General features: G+C 48.8%; 2 protein-coding genes across 2 annotated transcripts in view; one reads left to right on the forward strand and one right to left on the reverse strand.

Moving 5' to 3' along the window:
- The first annotated feature begins 550 nt into the window (after positions 1–550).
- Positions 551–8,292, forward strand: LOC135812979 (insulin receptor substrate 1-like). Its single transcript, XM_065326200.1, has 4 exons — positions 551–1,234; positions 2,303–2,479; positions 4,542–4,707; positions 6,164–8,292. Exons 1-4 carry the CDS (start codon positions 1,214–1,216, stop codon positions 7,414–7,416), a joined length of 1,617 nt encoding a protein of 538 aa, XP_065182272.1. The 5' UTR covers positions 551–1,213; the 3' UTR covers positions 7,417–8,292.
- A 2,935-nt stretch (positions 8,293–11,227) lies between these two features.
- The window catches only part of LOC135812986 (tetratricopeptide repeat protein 5-like), an 18,083-nt gene continuing 10,436 nt past the window's right edge, over positions 11,228–18,874 (reverse strand). Inside the window, exons 7-11 of the mRNA XM_065326206.1 lie at positions 17,959–18,012; positions 16,713–16,859; positions 15,257–15,426; positions 13,230–13,374; positions 11,228–11,941 (exon numbers count right to left, since the gene is read on the reverse strand). Coding sequence (XP_065182278.1) covers positions 11,825–11,941; positions 13,230–13,374; positions 15,257–15,426; positions 16,713–16,859; positions 17,959–18,012 — 633 coding nt within the window. The 3' untranslated portion in view covers positions 11,228–11,824. The remainder of the gene's footprint in view (positions 11,942–13,229; positions 13,375–15,256; positions 15,427–16,712; positions 16,860–17,958; positions 18,013–18,874) is intronic.

Below are 18,874 nucleotides of genomic sequence, written 5' to 3' on the forward strand. Positions count from 1 at the left end.
TCACCTATTCCAATCGGCCGGACACCGGGTTGCTTGTCCAACGCTATCAATCTGCACGCAGTGAAAGCCGACAACACTGGTAGATCTACACGCGCTCGATCTCTAGCACGCGTGGCCGTGAGCCGATTTCTATGATCGAGATATCTACGGAAAGACCAGGCCAGCAGCTGCCTACTCGTTTTTACCGCTTCGAAATACAAAGAACCATTCTGAAGTTATTCTAAATCGAAGCGAATGCTGTCAAAAACACGCAGGTTTTGGCGTACATGTCCTCACTTTCAAGTGCGTGTTTCTCAACTGAGTCTGTCAGCTCGCTACGCACTTGGTCCCTTTTCTCACAGCCTTTTTGTGGATATGGTCACGTGACCCACTGAACCTGGATAAGAAGACCACCTGGCCAAGGCGACCACTTTTCTCGTCCCTTGAGGGGTCGCCTTAGACAGGTTTCACCGTTCTTGCGTGCGCTACGCCGTCAACTCCAGAAATGGCATACTCCGAGTCGAGCCTTGCCAGATATTTTGACGCCGATCCGAGTCGTGCTGTCGTTTTGTCTGTGACACTCAACTCATGCTTTCATAATCCTCGCACATGGTAAAGTAGAATCGACAGGCTGTGTATGTGAATGATTTTGTTCATCTTCTCTGACGGCAAGCACCAGGGTAGGCCAACGCAGGTCGATAATGCTTCTATTTTCAATGTAGGGTCGAGGCTCGTCGAGCAGGTATCGATTTAGAGATTGAATCACTTTCTTGGACGGTTGGTACCGAACAGTTTCCTTCGCCCAACACTTGTAGCCCGGTGTAGTTCAGTCTTGATAGATTTACTCGACAGGTTTGGGTTCAACGACTAGGAATAGACTGGTGGACTGGATCGTTGTTGAACGGTGCGCTATAACAGTTCCACCTACCGGTGCTGCACTTTGACATTGTTGCAACGCCTCGATCGTGCTGCTTTTGATTCTTGTTCGCTGAGAAATGAATGTTGGCGTTTGTTGACAACGCTAGCTGGTAGAACCTCAGACAGAGACAGAGAGGGCCTATGTGTGCACTTGCGCTGGTAAATGAGTGACAGAGTCACCTCACTTGGAGAAGGCACGAAGCTGTGAGACTGAGAGAACTGCCGTGCCGTCGAGGCGTTCTGGGGCCAGCAAAAGCACGCTTTGATCCCACGCAATCAGTTTGTGAACTGGTGCGTGCAGCACTGACGCGACACAATGGTGGAAGTTGTGCATTCGGTAAGTCTTGTCATAGAATCGTTAAAGTGTCCCACTGCCGTGGGGCTACTTTTTCAGCTAAATACCACCTGCACATCTTCAACAGGATTTTGTTTGCTGCTAATTCCCCCTTAGGCGTGGATGCCTGATGAGTTGTTTTTCATTTTTTTACACATACATGCATTTCAATTTACTCAATCTACGGATAGCTACAGTCAACTTTGCGTATAACGACACTCGGCCGGGCATCAGAAAAGTGTCGTTATACCCGAAGTCTCAATATATGCATACAGGTAGAATGGACTTTGCTCTGGGCATGGAAATTCTGTCGTTATTCGCGGATTGCCGTTATATCCGCAGTCGTTATTAGCGAAGTTGACTGTAGCTGTTTCAACTTTGTTTGAGTCTGATAAGCGGAGCGCAAAGCGACTGGCCAAGTTGATCGCAATGAGATCCAGTGAAAAACACAGCATTTTAAAATTATATTCCTGTTGAGCAGCCTGCATTTCAAACATTATCCTGCAGTCAGACCTCGGTTAACCGCACACATCCGTTTTCCACAAAAAATATCCGGATAGGCAAGGGAACCGGATAACCGAACACCGGTTATGTTGGATGCACCGCGTATGCTGTAAATCTGTAACCAGCTATATTCTTCCGGATGGCGAGGGATCCGGATAAGAGAGGACTGGATAAGCGAGGTCTGACTGTAGTAATAAGAAGCTGTGAAACAAACTCAAAGCGTATTGCTACTGGTGCTTGCTGCCCTCTCTTGAATAGTGCCCCATCTGTGATGGACATTAAAAAATGGTCTTGTCGGGAGCCTATTTTTGGGGAATGTTATGCCATGGTACTCTTTCAGTCCTCACCCTGTATCTCTCCCTCTTTCTCTTTCTCACTCCCCTCCATCCGTTTCTCTCTCTCTCTCTCTTATTCTTTCTTTCTTTCTCTCTTTCTTTCTCTCTCTGTCTCTCTGTCTCTCTCTCTCTGTCTCTCTGTCTCTCTCTCTCTCTCTCTCTCTCTCTCTCTCTCTCTCTCTCTCTCTCTCTCTCTCTCTCTCCGTGTATATGTAATATTCCTGTTTAACAGGGTGCTCTGGAAATATGCAAATCGATCTCGACAAGCAAAGGATGGGTGAAACGCTTGTTTGTCCTGAAGCGGTTCCATTCAAGCGGCACAAGTGCCCTGGAATACTACAAGGACACCAAGAAAGATTTCAGGAAACTGGAACCCAAGGGTGTCTTGAACCTCATCGACAACTATCAAGTAAGCAGAAATGTGCTGTACTGCATTATGACAGTCATACTTCCTCCGCGTCATCGAAATTGTCGCAGTTTGACTTTTGATATAAAACGGGGTATTTACTCACCAGCACTCGTACCAGAGGCAAGGAATCGGACATAGGCGATAGTCATCAGTATAGGGTGACGGCAAAGTTCTATTTTCTGTTATTGGAAGCTGAAATTTTTGAACTAGATGCAATTTCTTCGCTGATGTCGCTGCGATGGTAATTTCGACTCGCTGGGATCAGTCAGGCGTTGCAGCCTGCACATTTCTCGTGCTTATGGCCATTCACTCAAAGCCTCATCACTGTTTTACCTTAGCTGGGGTGAGAATGACTTAGTGGAACAAGTGGCAGCGCTTGGAGAAACATCGAGGGGTCAGTAAACTAAATGCATGCAACAGCGATAATAAAAATGTCGCTCTGGCTGAGACACTCAGTACATGATTGTACCTGCAAGAGCCGTGTAGACTCTACACGTAGTGCTAGTGATGCACGCGCAGGTGCCGTACCAGTAGGGAGGTTCTGCTATACGTGAAACGTACAGAAATCACGTAGAGAGCAGGTGTCTGGGTTAGAGTCTACGGCTTCGCGTGTTTTGGCTCCAGATTTCTACGCGGAGATGAGGTTCTCTACGTTGTGGCACACGCAGAGAAAATGCATACGGGTCTGCCGAGTATCGCTCAACTGCAGGCAGAAAACTGCCGAATATGGGAGGGGAAAGTCCCAGTACACATTTCATGTGATTTCTCTACGTGAACGTAGAGCAGAACAGCTTTTGTTTACGTTACGGGAACACGAAGAGAGTTCCCGGGCCTACGTGATTTCTCTACGTTTCACGTATAGCAGAACCTCTCTAGTGATGCTGAAAAAGACGGCGTGCTGGACGTGATAGTACACTTACCTGCATGAGCTGTGACCACACAGCTAAAATAAATGGGCATACCACGGCTAAAATAAGTTCATTTCAAGATCGACGTGATTCCGCCGACGGTAATCAACCGACCTCGCAACGATCGTGTTTTCTTACTTACTTCGTTGGTGGTGAAGTAGAAATCATCCAGAGCTAGCAGACGACAAGCATAGCAGCTCTTGTTCTGTGGAGAAAGTCAAAGCGTTTGAGATGAGGCGCGACCAACTTCCAACCTTCCTTGAAATATTTCGGAACGATATTTTTGCGTCCAATGACATCAGCAACGACGAGGCCTTTATCTCTGCGTGAAAACTCTCAGTCCAACTGTCCTGGAACGTGACTCGAGCCTTCAGACTATCATACTGTGTAATACGTTTTGAATGGTTTAGCTTATGGAGTTGTCAGTAACAAGTGACAAGTCACTAGTCAAACTGCGACAATTTCGATGACGCGGAGGAAGTAGTCATTACCACCATTGCATCATCACTGCAATCGTGCACACATACAGTGTGCTATTGCAAGAGTGCTGCCCAAGGTGAGTACCGAGTAGTTCCTGGGTGGGAACATCATTCGATTCAGTATATGCCCCCCCCCCCCCCCCCCCCCCGGACACATAGACAATACAAGACTATTTTGGCGAAAAGAATTCGCATCATTACCTGGTTCCGAAGCATACCGATGTGAATAGAGTTGGTGTCTGCACGCATGCCATCCTTCATGCCAACCTTGATTGGCTGTCTGCACTGTGGCGGTGTAGACTGTTCTTGCATGGCAGAGATACTGTAGACGTAGCTATAGCACCTTACTGCAGGTGATCAGCGGTGATGAGTGACAAGGGCAACGCACACGTTAATATGTATGCACAACTCTCAAAACTTGCAAAAGATGGTGTCCGGGGAGGGAACCCCTCTAGCTAAGTTGTCCTGCGAGCTCTCTTGCCATCAGCCAGTACTTCTTTGACAAGGTCAAAGCATGCATTGTACAATGGTAGCAACTGAGATCGTGTGTAAAGTCTAAGGGTTGGATTTCAGTTGCCATCGTCACTTGTATGTTCAAAAGCCGTCCTATGAGCAACCTCCCTTGCCCTCATCATCCTTTGTACCTTTCATTCGATTGACTGTGACTCTGAGCAGGTGGAGATCGTCAGCAGTGAGCAGGTGACCAGCTACAAAAAGCATGTCTTTGACGTGAGAACCGTGGAGGCAACATACCGCCTGGCCGCAGAGTCACAGGACGAAATGGACATGTGGGTGCGGCAGCTGCAGATGCAAACGAAACTGAAGCCGGCGTCCGATCTAGGTGAGGCGATGCCGCATTGACTCGGCTAGTGCACTAGCAATGAGTAATCTCAAGAGTACATAACACCCAAGGTCAACTGGGTACTCTAATTTCAGAAATTTTCGGTGCTCAATATTTTCGGTATGAGAGCAAAAAGCTAGGTTAGGGTGAACAGAAATTTTCGGTACAGAGAAGCAGTTCCCTATTGGGTTATGTGTGTTAGTGTTTGTTCGGTGTATTGAAATTTTGGGTATGAAACAGACGCACCGAAAGTACCGAAAATAAAAGTACACCGAAAATTTGTGAAATTACAGTACTTTAATACTACATGTATTACTCGGAGTGCTAGTGCTAGTGCTAGTGCTAGTGCTAGTGCTAGTGCTAGTGAGGGTAACATGGATGCAGCTAACGAGGTTCGCCCCCTTTGTCGGGCATTGGTTGTGAGAGTTACCACCTCACCCTCGCCGTTAGGAGCTGCATCTGCCACCCTGGTATCACAGGCATGGTGGTCCGGGTCTGGCACAAGCGAAACTTCCTAAGCTGGTTGTGTTTCTCAATACAATGGTATGGCCGGTTGTAACGCGGAAGTGGGGACTTTTTTTACTAACATCAAATGTCAGTTTAGTGATTTGTTGTTTCACTTTCTGACTGTATATAGTATCTAGTTACAGTGGAGGACAGTTATACATGTACATGTATGTATTATTTTATAATAAGAGTGTAGAACTCCGCTTGGTTTGGCCTACAGCCGACTTTGTTGGCGTCAATTATTCTGGAGATCATGAGTCATCATGCCGTACGAGGCATGCACTGCGAGTCTGTGGCCGCGTGAACTCGGCAAGCTTTCACTGACAAAACTTGCACTACGAGTAAGCTGCAGAAGCCGGAGGAAAAGCTAAATTTTTCGTCACATAAGCGGCAAAAATGCCAATTGATGATGAAGGTTCCCACCAACTCGTCCTGCCGTGGGCGTACTGTGGAGATGGTGTCCTGTCTGTAGGTCATCACACCACACGTACCTTGTACACACATTTCACCCTGTGCTGCAAATCCGTACTCAGTTTACCGTGGAGCTCCACAGGAGAACATGCTAAGCCTAAGTGCAACCTTAGTACAATAAGGTTCTCACGCCGTACAAAGTTAGTTGCACTCCGCCATACGATTAGTCTTCCCCAGGCTGTAAAATCAAGGCGGGGCGCTACCGCGAGATGGAGCACTCCAGCGGTACTTTACAGTATGATGAGTAACAGCGTTGCTATTCACTACCGCTTGCCACCAACAATAGTCAATAGACCAGTCATGTCTGAACACCATATCACGTCCAGCATGGCATGATCAACCGTATAGACTCCGTGGATGTAATTGTACACCACATCCTTTTTTATTTTATTTTATGTGCGTGTGCATTCCCGTATACGTGTGTGTGTACTCTGTGTGTGCACGTGCATGCTCGTGTGTGTATGTACGTGCATCCCAGGCATTGCGTACCACGTGCGGCCGCAGCTGACCGAGGCCAACAAGCGCATCGGCGCGTCGGGCGAGTGCACCATGCAGATGTCCAAGGCCGGCATCAAGCTGGCCCTGCATCCCAGCGGCAGCCTGGTCGCCGAGTGGCCGCTGCAGTGCCTGCGCCGCTACGCATGCGATGTTGGCAAGTTCCACTTCGAGGCCGGCCGCAAGGCACCGCTGGGCGAGGGCCTGTACGTGTTTCAGACGCCCGACGGCGACAGCATGTTTGAAGTGCTCGACTATCTAATCAAGGCCGAGGCCGGACAGCTGGTGAATCCACCGCCGGAGCTGCAGCATGCGGGCCCAACGCCAGGCTACCACCACCTTAATCACAACACGATGACGTCGCATTCAACGCCGGCAGCCAGGCCAGCGCCCGCCATGACGTCGGCGTCGGCCGGAGCATCCACGATCTCTGCCCTGCCGCCGCCATCACGCCCGCCACCGGCTCTACCGACCAGCCCGGCCGTCGTCGGCCCAGGGAGTGGCACGCTCCCTGCATCACCAAGACTGGTCGATCTGTTGTCGTTGACGACGACGTCCGCTTCGTCGCCGCACACGATGACAACCACGGCGAGCCTGCCCAGATTCGTGCCCTGCGACAGCTCCAGCTTGCTGCAGCACCACAACAACGGAATTGCAGCACGCGGACCAGCCCAGATGCCGCCACAACCGCAGTCCGAATACAACGTACTCGATCGAGGACTCGGCGTCAGACCCCTGGGCACTGCAGCGGTGACGGTTGTGCCGGCGGCGAAGACCGTCACCAGCCCTGTGGAGAGCGACGGCGCCGTGTACAACAAGCTCAACCTGCAGCCGGCCGTGAGCATGCCTGCGGTGCCAGCGCATCTCAGCCACTCTCATTCTCAACACCATCTACTGCAGCACCAGCATCAGCAGAAGATGAACGGTCGGCGACGCAGCCACGGGGCGCTGCCGGCACCCGACACCCACGACTACCGCAACCTACCCGAGCCGCCACCTGACAACCGTCCCAGCAGTGCCATGGACGGCACGCACCCCACCGCCGCCGCTGTGTCGGCGGACGGCCACGCGTTGGGAGCAACGAAACCGGAGTGGCGACGGCTCAGCGGTCCGGAGTCGGTGGCGCGAGACTACGACGAGCTGACCAGGGACTTCCAGGACGACATGATACCGAACAAATTCTACGGCGTGCCCCTGCCCAATGCTGCTGGCCACAGCAGCCAGTCAAACCGCTGACTGTGCACGTTACCTGGGATACACACCAGATAGGAACGATATTCTAGGAATGGAGGTGTTTACATTACATAGAGCATCATTAAAATGTCTTTCAGTGTGCGCGGACGACCCACTGCACAAGCAATTCACCGTAATTGCTAATCCCCGCTATCGTGCCATCAATCTTAGATGTTGCGAAATTTCGAATATTTGAATCCCCCCTTCCGTGATGAAGCCCCAATGATGGACACCCAGAGCGTCCAAACCACTAGACATAGACTCGGTGTGCATAGTATATTCCACTGCTGTAATTTGAATAGTATACTGGTCACGTGACCCTATATAGTATTTTGACCGGTTTGAGAACTTCATCCTGACCTGGTGCTGAATTATCCGATACTACCTCCTCTATTGCTGATATTATTACGCTTCTGCTTTCAACCGGCCGTCAACATTATGGCCCTGGTGCCCGTGAACTTGCTTCTGTCCGTGTTAGCTTGAACTTTCGCTCAAACCTATAGTTATCGGCTCTGCTCTCTTGAGTGAAGAACGTCGCCCCAGTGCAGAGCTGCTCAGTGTGTACATGTGTATATTATCAGATCATCTTTTCCACCATCACATGCTTTTCAAAGACTATCATAGTATTTCACCTAGCATGCACTGGTGGTATGGTCTATTGGGTTGTGCCGTGGTCTCATCACTCCAGAACACCTGCACTGCATGTGGACGCCTTGTGTATGCTCGGCGCAGTGTGCATTTTTTACTATTTTACGACTCCCTGCACATAACAAAGATGTGACACCACTCTACTGTACATGTCTAGACTAGTGCTAAGTGATGAACCTCTGAGAAACAGCAATAAAGTTTTTTTGTAGTTTCCCTTCCCTGCACCTGCAATATTTAGTCCCTACAGCAGACACAAGACTTAGGGGCCATCCGTAATTATCGATCTTTTTCACGAAACGAAAAAGTTTCGTTTATGGGTGGGTGGGTAGCGACCGGTTTCGTTTTGAAAAACATCGAAAGCGGAAAAATCAACGCTCACTGCATGCATTGGTGCATGCATACATTGTGTACTAGTACATCGAAGTAGATCGACAGTAGACCAGACTCTACGCCGGGCGGCCAAGCAATACACGTGCTGCATGGATGCAGTGCTACCACTCTGTACTCAGTGCAGTGAGTTCCTTTCGTCCTCGGATTACTTCTCCGACGAGGACCTAGCAGTCATCATGGTCATTCACTCTGGGACCGACGACAAATAGATAAATACTTCGTTCCAGCCGCCGATGCAAGAGAATTTCAAATTACGGAGCGGGGCGCACGCCAAGGAAATTCTCACGCAAATATGGGGAGCGCCAGCCGCTGAAGACGATGTTGTCGTAATGTACCTGGAAAAATCTGATCGTGCTTATGGTGGGGAAGCCATGGAGAGTGATCCCCGTGTCGACAGTCTTCCAGAGACGGAAAATTAGGCCATCGACTTTCTACGTACCTGATTGACGGCAGCGCAGCGCGGCGTGTGTGCGACCTTAGGGAGCTTTCCGACAGCGATTCTGGGGCGATGCTGCTCTCATTTGCGAGCGAGGCACGACCACTGAAGTCTGTGATAGCTATGGCTTTTGTTTCCGCTCCGAAGTCGACTTGTTTTGGCAGTATCATGTCAATGTCGGAACTCTGACGATTTGCAAGTGTACAATTCCCGTGTTTAGACGTAGAGGTGCCAGCAGCGTATGTGTGTGGTACATGTAGGTGAAAATAAATGTTTCCATGGTCAAGAAGTAGTACCAGACTTCCAAGAAAACATAACTAACGTTGTTACTTACTTGCACAATCACACAAAATGTGGCCTCGCTGTGTTGTAACAGCCAATCAAGATCATTTTCTGCACAAAGTCTCAAGTCAATTAATTTTTTCGTTTCAGGGGGGTGGGTGGGTGGGGGTGGGTCATAACTAAACTTTTTCGTTTCGTGAAAAAGATCGATAATTACGGATGGCCCCTTAGTCGACTAGTCATGTCGCGATATGTAACACACTTTTAACCCTTTCAGCCCTGACCGGAAAATCACCTCCCACTGGGCCAAAAAAGGCATTTTTTGAAAATGCATATTCTGGTCCAAAATTGATTGGAGATGTTGGGTATGGACATATGCACTGTGAATCCAAAGAAATTTTGTAGGATTTCATTGTACGAGACTCATAACACCATATTTAGATATGCGACTTTTGGCGATTTTTCCTCAAAATTCATTCAATTAATTTAGGCAATTGACAACAAAGATCAGACAAGCAACGGCAAGCAGTGCTATAACTGGTCAGTGTTGACTTCAGAATGGAGAAATGTCATATAACAAGCTTGATATGATCCTGGTGTTCTACGGCAACCTAGACTAGAGTACAGCAACTCGTTTTATACGGCGCTTGAATCATATGCGACTGCGCGATCCAGAATGGGTCTTTCTTTTTTCTTGGGCGCCTCGTAAAGCTTGAATCCTCCAGCAGCCCTACCTACTTCAAGACAAAACCATGTGATGGACAGTGAGGATGCCGAGTAACTGGAGTAGCAACCACAGCAACTGCATCGGCTATAATAGCAGCCAGTGCAGTGGCAGCGGTTGGCTCACTGTGCTCGGCGCATCCCGGGTTGAATCATCACTGGCCGCACGCGTAGATCTACGTACGTACGCGGCACAGGTAAAGTCATATTCATAGAGAATGCAATACAGCTCATTCTCTGATTTGGACACTCACTGGCAAGACAATCCAGCTACCAAAATAGTCTGAAGCATTCCCTAAACAGCCGAGTGCATACTGCGTACCGGTGTACGTACGCATGAAAATTCAAGAAACAATCGGCTGTGCAATTTCTGATAGTGGTTCAAAATTGCACAATTGTTGACTATTCGGGATTATTCTGGATTCATATTAGATAGCAATCACCATCCTGATTCCTGTAGGTGCCTGGCTCTGTACTCAACATACAATACTTACATGTATGCACATCTCTATGGTGATCTGCATGCATGTCTGACCAGTACACTTGATTTCAAATTCAAATATTTTCAAAAATCTGACCTTCAAATTGGATCGCAGTTTTCTTGAGGAACTTCAGCAAACGGGCTCACGACAGATAGCTCCTGCTCAGAACACCATGCCTAGGTGTCAGAGACTTCAGCATCGCTTTCCAAATCTCTTTGGTCTCCAGCATCCCCTGCGTCTGAGCCAGCTGCGATCTTTTGAATAGCAGCAAATTCGCAATCCTCAGAAAACGACTCCGACACAATTTCGCTGTCTCCAGAATCATCCTCAGAGTCATTACCCGCCTCACACTGCTTCACAGGACTCCTTCCATCGACACAGAGTAGTTGAGCTACTTACCTTGCCGAGAAACAGCAGGGCAAGATGACGAAAACGAACTTGGAGCAAACCAATTATTATTTTATTTGAACGATATGCCAAAATACGCACTTCAAACTCGATGCTCGCGGCGGTTCTGCTGTGCAGACTGGCCACATACGCTGCGTACACGTCGATCAGGTCCTTCAGCCCACTGTCTGAGGAACAGTTCCAGGCCCCACTGATGTTGAGGCATCAGTACAAACGCGACGTACACCGCGGACGTATATACGTCGTCAGTGGGGCAGGTGCACACGTCATGACGTACGTATATATACGTCGACAGTGGTGAAAGGGTTAAGAGTGCATGACAAAGTCTCGTACTGGATCATGGGGACAATTAAAATTGTCCCCATGGGCCATGATCCAGTAGAAGACTTTTCAAGAAGACACACCGCCCTCGGCCAGGACAGTTCCTTTCGCCACTTTTAAAAGCTGTACTAGTGAAATCCTGTATTCGAGAATTGCTCTTTCATAGTCTGATAATAATTATTATATAGCAGGTCATTACCACTGCATAAACACCAAAATCCAAAGGGGGGAAAGCAATAAGACTGCTGTGTTGCTTCGTAACTATGGACATCCAACGGAAACATTACAAGGAAGACTATTGAGGCAGACTACAAAATGACTTTTGTGTAGCCTGGAGCCGGGTGCAGTGAGTCGAAATAATATGCTGCGGCTGCAAAGAACAGCGAGGGCCAGAATCCTGGTAGATGTGGTGCAGCGTGGCAACAAGCCCAATCCGATAATAACAGTTAGATGTATTTGTTTTTAATAATTATACTCAATGTCCTATGTACTGGGTCAATTACTGACCTACTATGTTCAGCCTGCACAGCAGAGACAAGCTAATGGATCTCAACCTATTGACACAACTAAATTCTGGAGTAGTGGTCAAGCATCGGTTTTTTCTTCAGAAATAGACACAATCTGCAAAAAGGTGTGTGTGTGTGTGTGTGTGTGTGTGTGTGTGCGTGCGTGCGTGCGTGTGTGCACTTCGGTATGTGTACAAGTACGTATGTGTGTCACGTTACGAGAGGCTGGCAGACGCTACAGCGTGAGTGGACACAATGAACTCTCTCGGGCACGGCGCCCCGTTGATGCTTAGCGTCCACGAGAACGCACTGACACTCTGGAAGCTGAACGCCTGCAGCAAACAAGAGCAGCAGGCAGCCAAAGATAGTGGACTGGTGCATCAATAATATCAGAGCAGGGCTTACACATGCTGAGAGGTCAAGGGTGGAGAGCAGGGCTTACACATGCTGAGAGGTCAAGGGTGGATGGGCTCATCAATATCAGAGCAGGGCTTACACATGCTGAAAGGTCAAGGGTGATGGGCACATCAATTGCTGTTGGTTACCACGGTAACATTTCAAGAGGAGATGTCACTTCCAGGGAGGCCTAAGCATAAATAATGTATATGTGTAGGGCCCCTTAAAGGGGAAGTTAAGGCAAAAATTAAAATTTCACCAGTTGTAGTCTTCGGGGTGCTGAGTCGAATGGTCGTGGTCCGAGGAAGCTGAGACGCTCCCTTCCTACTTGAATCCCAATCGAACTCGCGCACTTCCACCGAAACTGGGTGACTGCGCCCTACTAGATGGGGATTTGTATGCAAAATGTCACTAAAAGCGCCATTTCGTTCTTATAAAAGCACGGATGACCGCGATTGGCCCATATGTTGTAGTCTTTTGGACGCTGAGTCCACTGGTTTTGGTCCGAAAAGGCTGCGATGCGGCGTTCCTCCTTTATTCCCAATCGAACATGGTTGAAGAAGCGGTCACGTGCTCCTGCGTACACCAGTCAGCTGGTCACCGTGCCTGCAGGGTACAACTTACTAGCCTGTTTGACCTTTTTTGGGTGCAGTCCTGTCACTCGAGTTGAACTCGAGTTGAACCTTGGTGTGAAAGTTGTCACCTGCTGGCGTGGTGACCAGGTGATTTGGGCACCCAGGACCACGTGACCGCTTCTTCAACCATGTTCGATTGGGAATAAAGGAGGAACGCTGCATCGCAGCCTTTTCGGACCAAAACCAGTCGACTCAGCGTCCAAAAGACTACAACATATGGGCCAATCGCGGTCATCCGTGCTTTTATAAGAACGAAATGGCGCTTTTAGTGACATTTTGCATACAAATCCCCATCTAGTAGGGCGCAGTCACCCAGTTTCGGTGGAAGTGCGCGAGTTCGATTGGGATTCAAGTAGGAAGGGAGCGTCTCAGCTTCCTCGGACCACGACCATTCGACTCAGCACCCCGAAGACTACAACTGGTGAAATTTTAATTTTTGCCTTAACTTCCCCTTTAAGTAAACGGTCTAACGAATGGGTGGACGTTATTGCTAGTTCATTGCAGATAAAGTTTTAATTTTCAAACAAATATCTTAAAACTCAAGTACTGGAACTATGAACAAGCAAAAACTCGTTTTCCTAATCCTCACCTTCTCATTGAATTTTCCTTCCTGTAAGCAAGAACTAAAGTGGTCGAGTGAGATGATGTCACCCTCTCGCAGGCTAAACTTGTCACTGGCGTTCGCAATGATCAGCGCAAACATGCTGCCATCGGCATCCAACACCACTGCAAAGCTAATACAAAGGAACGGAGACAACCGAGGCAAATGCGTGCACGCTACCGTCATAATCATACCGTCCAGTGGCAAGACGCACACAGACATGTCTCCCTACTCGCTGTATCTGTTAACGATATCTATCACATGTACTTCGGAAATTTTATTTTCATCGCTATCAGGTTCGGCCTCATTTTCTCTGTGCTGCGCTGATGAGTTCACAAAGAACGAAAGAGCATGCTGTCCGCAGATTGAGTCGATCACATGTATACAGGTTATGCAATTACATCATCAGGTGAGATGCTTTGGCAAAGTCGCGGACTCGCGGCGCAGCTCTGCGCTTGCACTAGCGACTCACGCTACATACTAAGCGCCCATAAGAAAATCCGCTGACTCGCCCAATGAAACCATCCGCATAACCTCTACAGTGGACCTCGCGAAACACAACTCTCGGTCATGCATGATAGAGGTGTCATCATTCGCAAGTCGCCGTTATTTGTGAGATTGAACGTTCGCAGTCACATGGTCACCATGGTTACTAAGTACACAACCTACTCGTCAGAAGGGAGAAGACAACAGAATATACAATGATAAAGCAGCAGGGAGAGTAGGAGCTGCAAAGCAAGCCTGTGCTGGTGAGGCAAGCCCACATGTCCGAAGATCACGCCGCTATTCCCGAGTAGTCATTATAACCGAAGTCGGTAGTCACGAGGTTGACTGTACATCTGCTTGCAAAGCTAGAAACACTTCCGCCGGTGATCTCACTTCCGCACCCGACAACGAACCCGGCACAATACAGTAGTATATAAAAGTCAAGACTCAAGTCTACCCGCAGGTATCGTTATGTTTGCAATGATACTCTAATTTCAGAAATTTCCGGTGCTCAATATTTTCGGTATGATGGCAAAAGGCCAGGTTAGGTGAATAGACATTTTCGGTACAGAGAAGCAGTTCCCTATTCGATTATGTGTGTTAGTGTTTGTTCAGTGTATTGAAATTTTAGGTATGAAACAGACGCACCGAAAGTACCGAAAATAAAAGTACACCGGAAATTTGTGAAATGACAGTAATGCCAGGTGCCATTTTTAAAGTAGGTTCTGAGGCCAGTTAGGGACAAGGCAACAGCGGGCATTAGAGAGCGCTGGGTGCAGACACACAGGGCTTGCAGGACCGAAAGGCAGTTCCTCACACTGTCTTGTATAACAGCCTGTCCCAGTACAGAAGCCTGTTTTGAATACGAGCCTCGTTTTCAGGATGAAATAGACGCCTAGCCCCGGCATCGGCTTCTACAGGAAAAAGTCCGGATTTGATACGCGAGGGAAGCGTGCATGCAGCGAATGAGATTTTCGGTCTTTGACCACTTTGCTGGTAGGCTGATCTGCTCACCTCCCACCCCTTTGATCTTTGCATGGTGGTGGCGTTCCTATGGATGCTGAAAACTCAGTTCAACTGAGTCTCGAGCGAACCGTGAACATTTTTATACGCGACATCAAGGTACACACACAGCGGTGGAGAGTGAAACCTGACCCAAGTGACGGTGTGCGCGCATGCCATACCGACGCGGCACACGGCCACGCCGACCTCAAGGCACGGACAGTGCAAGCGTGCACGCAACACTTGCGTAGGCCATGTACTAGTTTCAAGAAGTGGCAAAGAAGTAATAAGAAAAACGCCAATGTCCTCACTTCTGAATGCTACACTACTATTCACAGTGACTCATGAAATAATGCCCCCCCCCCCCACACCCTCCACAGCTGTTTTGGTGTGTAGACAGGCAAAAACATTACAAGATCCATAGCACTAGAAGCACACAATACATGTGAGTTCCCAGACCGTTTCAATCACATCCGCTTTCGCAGAGCAGTAGGGCATTGCCAGGGCAGTTTCAGGCTGGTCCTTACCAGGTAGACGTGCCAGGTCTCCGTCTTGAGGCGCCACACACGATGGCGGTTGGCATCTTCTCAGGAGTGGAGGCAGAAGCCGCCTCCTTGGCCTGGTCATTCGTTGCCGAAGCAGCCGTCTCCCGCTTTTTTTTTAGCTGCTCGACTTTAGCCGTGTGCTCAGCTTCTCTCTGCACACAGTAATAGATGGGGAACAGAGAACAAGAGGGTTTCATGCACGGGTGACGCGGAAAGCTGGAGACTGAGGACAAAACCAACAGGAATTCATGTTAGAATGTTGATTACGCGAAACAAACATTCGGGCCGTGTGCGTTGGTTGAATTTGGTGACGTGTTGTCGGACGATAGTAGTGAGGTCATAAGACACATAACCCAGGCAACACAGATGCTGTGCACAAACATCAGTGCCGCCTTGTCCATTGTGGCCCGCAATAATGAACAGCTTTCACCATCGGAGACTTGCACACTCTTGGGAGGTAACTGATAATAATAATACTCTTGGTACCAACTGTGTGTGCAATTCTAAATCATAGATTCTTGTTTGGAGAGAAACAAACCAGCACATTAAGCACAGAAGACATAATTGTAGTACAGTCAGACCTCGCTTATCCGGTCCTCTTTCATCCGGATCCCTCGCCATCCGGAAGAAAATCATCGGTTACCGATTTATAGCATATGCCATGCATACATATAGTATGTACGTTCGATCATCCGGTTCCCTCGCCCATCCGGATATTTTTTGTGGAAAACGGATGCGTGCGGTTATGCGAGGTCTGACTGTGATTCTAAACCACACGAAACGCGGCATCGCAGCAATAGCCAGCCCAGGCCTGCGCATTGAAACATACCTTGATAAGTGGTGTAACCCATTACTGCATGTCGTGACCGCCAGTGACAGCCACTCACAGAACTAGCAGTGTGCATTTCAAAGTCAAGCCAGCAGCGCATACTGCCACCACTCCAGTTGTAGCATTGGTTAAAGTGTATCCAGTATGGGCCAACCCGTCTTTTTCCTGGGTGCCCATTGTCTTCACTAGAACACGACCACAATTCCATTATTGCCAGGGTAGCGTAAAAAGAAAGTGGTGCGCCACTCGCTAGTTCCTCTTCGGCTGGTCGTAGCACACAGTCAGGCACACTGAACACGTGCAGTGCTGCACAACGATTCCCCAGTAGTGGAATTGTTTAATCGGCCTGGCTAGTGTCGGGTTGAGCTGCCGTGCCAAACACAAGAACGCGGGTTACTGTAATTTCACCAAATTTTCTGTGTACTTTTATTTTCGGTACTTTCGGTGCGTCTGTTTCACACCTAAAATTTCAACACACCAAGCAAACACTAACACACATAATCCAATAGGGAACTGCTTCTCTGTACCTAAAATTTCTGTTCACCTAACCTGGCCTTTTGACCTCATACCGAAAATATTGAGCACCTAAAATCTCTGAAATTAGAATACCTGCTTTTGGAGTGCACAGCACTGGTTGACAGCCAATAGCCAGCCACCAAGCTGTGTGTATTGTTTCTTCCACCAGCTTGGTTGTATCAGAAAACAAGTGTGCAAGTGTCCGAGCTCCTCCTCATATCGTCCGCGCTCACGTGAAACCTACGTGAGCGAGAACACGCACGTGCACGCATGTGCACACACACACGCACACACACGCACACACACACACACATACACACACACACACCACACACACACCACACACGCACGCATGCACGCACGCACGCACACACACACACACACGCACACACACACACACATACACACACACACACCACACACACACCACACACGCACGCATGCACGCACGCACGCACACACACACACACACACACACACACACACATCATCATTCTCTATAGTGTGAGCTAGTTTGCAGTGGATAGTAGATGGTGTGAAAATCAGAAAAAAAACTTCAAAAAAGTGAACAAAACAGAAAGAGAAGAAAGCCGAGCTGCTGATCGTTGACGTTTTAGCAATATTACCCGAACCTTGGTTGCTAGCAACACTCCAAACCCAAAGCAAGAAATGTATTCAGTACTACTAGCGCGAGTGTGTGTGAGCGTGTTTGTCATCGATTTAATGAAACTGCAAATGATCCAGGAAGAGCTGGCCGTGATCTTCAGCGAAGTGGAGCACGACTTTCAACTGAGGACAGGCACGCATGCAGGCGTGCATGCGTAGGTATGTGGTGTGTGTGTGTGTTCGTGTGTGTGTGTGTGTGTGTGTGTGTGTGTGTGTGTGTGTGTGTGTGTGTGTGTGTGTGTGTGTGTGTGTGTGTGTGTGCCATCCCAGCACAAGTTGCTATGGCTTCTGCCGTAGCATTGCTATCATCGCTTCCGGCGATGGGCGTCAAAAGGTCAAAGGTGCGTGTGTGTGTGTGTGTGTGTGTGTGTGTGTGTGTGTGTGTGTGTACATGTGTGTGTGTGTGGCGCGAACGTAGCCGTCGGAAGCCACCAAGCCAGCCCCAACCAAGAGTGTTCGTCTGTGTCTGCGGCCGCGACTTTCGCCGTCCGAATGATTTATCCCGACACAAGAACTACTGCCTCGCCTAATAGCTATCATCGCCTTCGGCGATGGGCTTTCCAAAGGTCCAAAGGTGTGTGTGGGCGCATACGCATGGATGTATGCTGCTGAACGTACAGCATTGCAGAACCAAAACAACTAGAAGACCCGGACAGAACAGGGCACTGCTTACCTGACTGCTCAAACTATAATACATGTCATTGTACTTCATTCGTGGATCACACGCCTGTAACAACACACACGCACAATGCATGAACGCGCACACACGCATGCACACACACACACACACACACACACACACACACACACACACACACACACACACACACACACACACACACACACACACACACACACACTTGTACTTGTTGCTCACTTCCAAAACTGGTCACGTGGCTCTCCCCGGGAGAGGGGAGAGAGACTCAAAAGGAATCTTGGAAAGATGGCTCAATTGGCTACTGAACCGCCCAACGGCCGACACCCCCTGAAATCCCCAAAACTCTGGGTGGACATGAAAATGATCCCACTTATGGGCTCACCACACCTCAGTAAGTGGGTGAGGACAAGGTGCAGAAAAAGGATTGACGGTATCAGGGTATCCGTCCCGGGATCCAACTGCAGTTACCCCTGCCCCCAGTGAAGGTAATACTTGCTACTAGTGTGAGTGGCTAAATCAGAGTGGATCTGATAAAAGCTTCACTAGCACCATTGATTACACAAGAGTTAATCTAGCCAGAAGCAGTCCATGGTTAACAGGTATGTATACTTCAAATAGAAAGTATATGAACCCTGTACCCAACAAAGGTGGCAGGTACAACGATACACCTTCAAGCAGCCGAGCCCGTCGGCAACAAACCCAACACTATCTGGTATAAGTGTACCCACCAACCGAACTAGCTGGCACACACACACACACACACACACACACACACACACACACACACACACACACACACACACACACACGTGCATACATGCACATGCGCACCCGCGGGACTCACTTCCTTCAAAATTCCTTGCCTAGCTTGCCTTGCTACATACTTTCGTTCGAGATCTGCGGGAATGCCTTCCCGTGCTCCATTCTTCCA

This window comes from Sycon ciliatum, chromosome 1 (genome assembly GCF_964019385.1).
Source record: "Sycon ciliatum chromosome 1, ocSycCili1.1, whole genome shotgun sequence".
Lineage (NCBI taxonomy): Eukaryota > Metazoa > Porifera > Calcarea > Leucosolenida > Sycettidae > Sycon > Sycon ciliatum.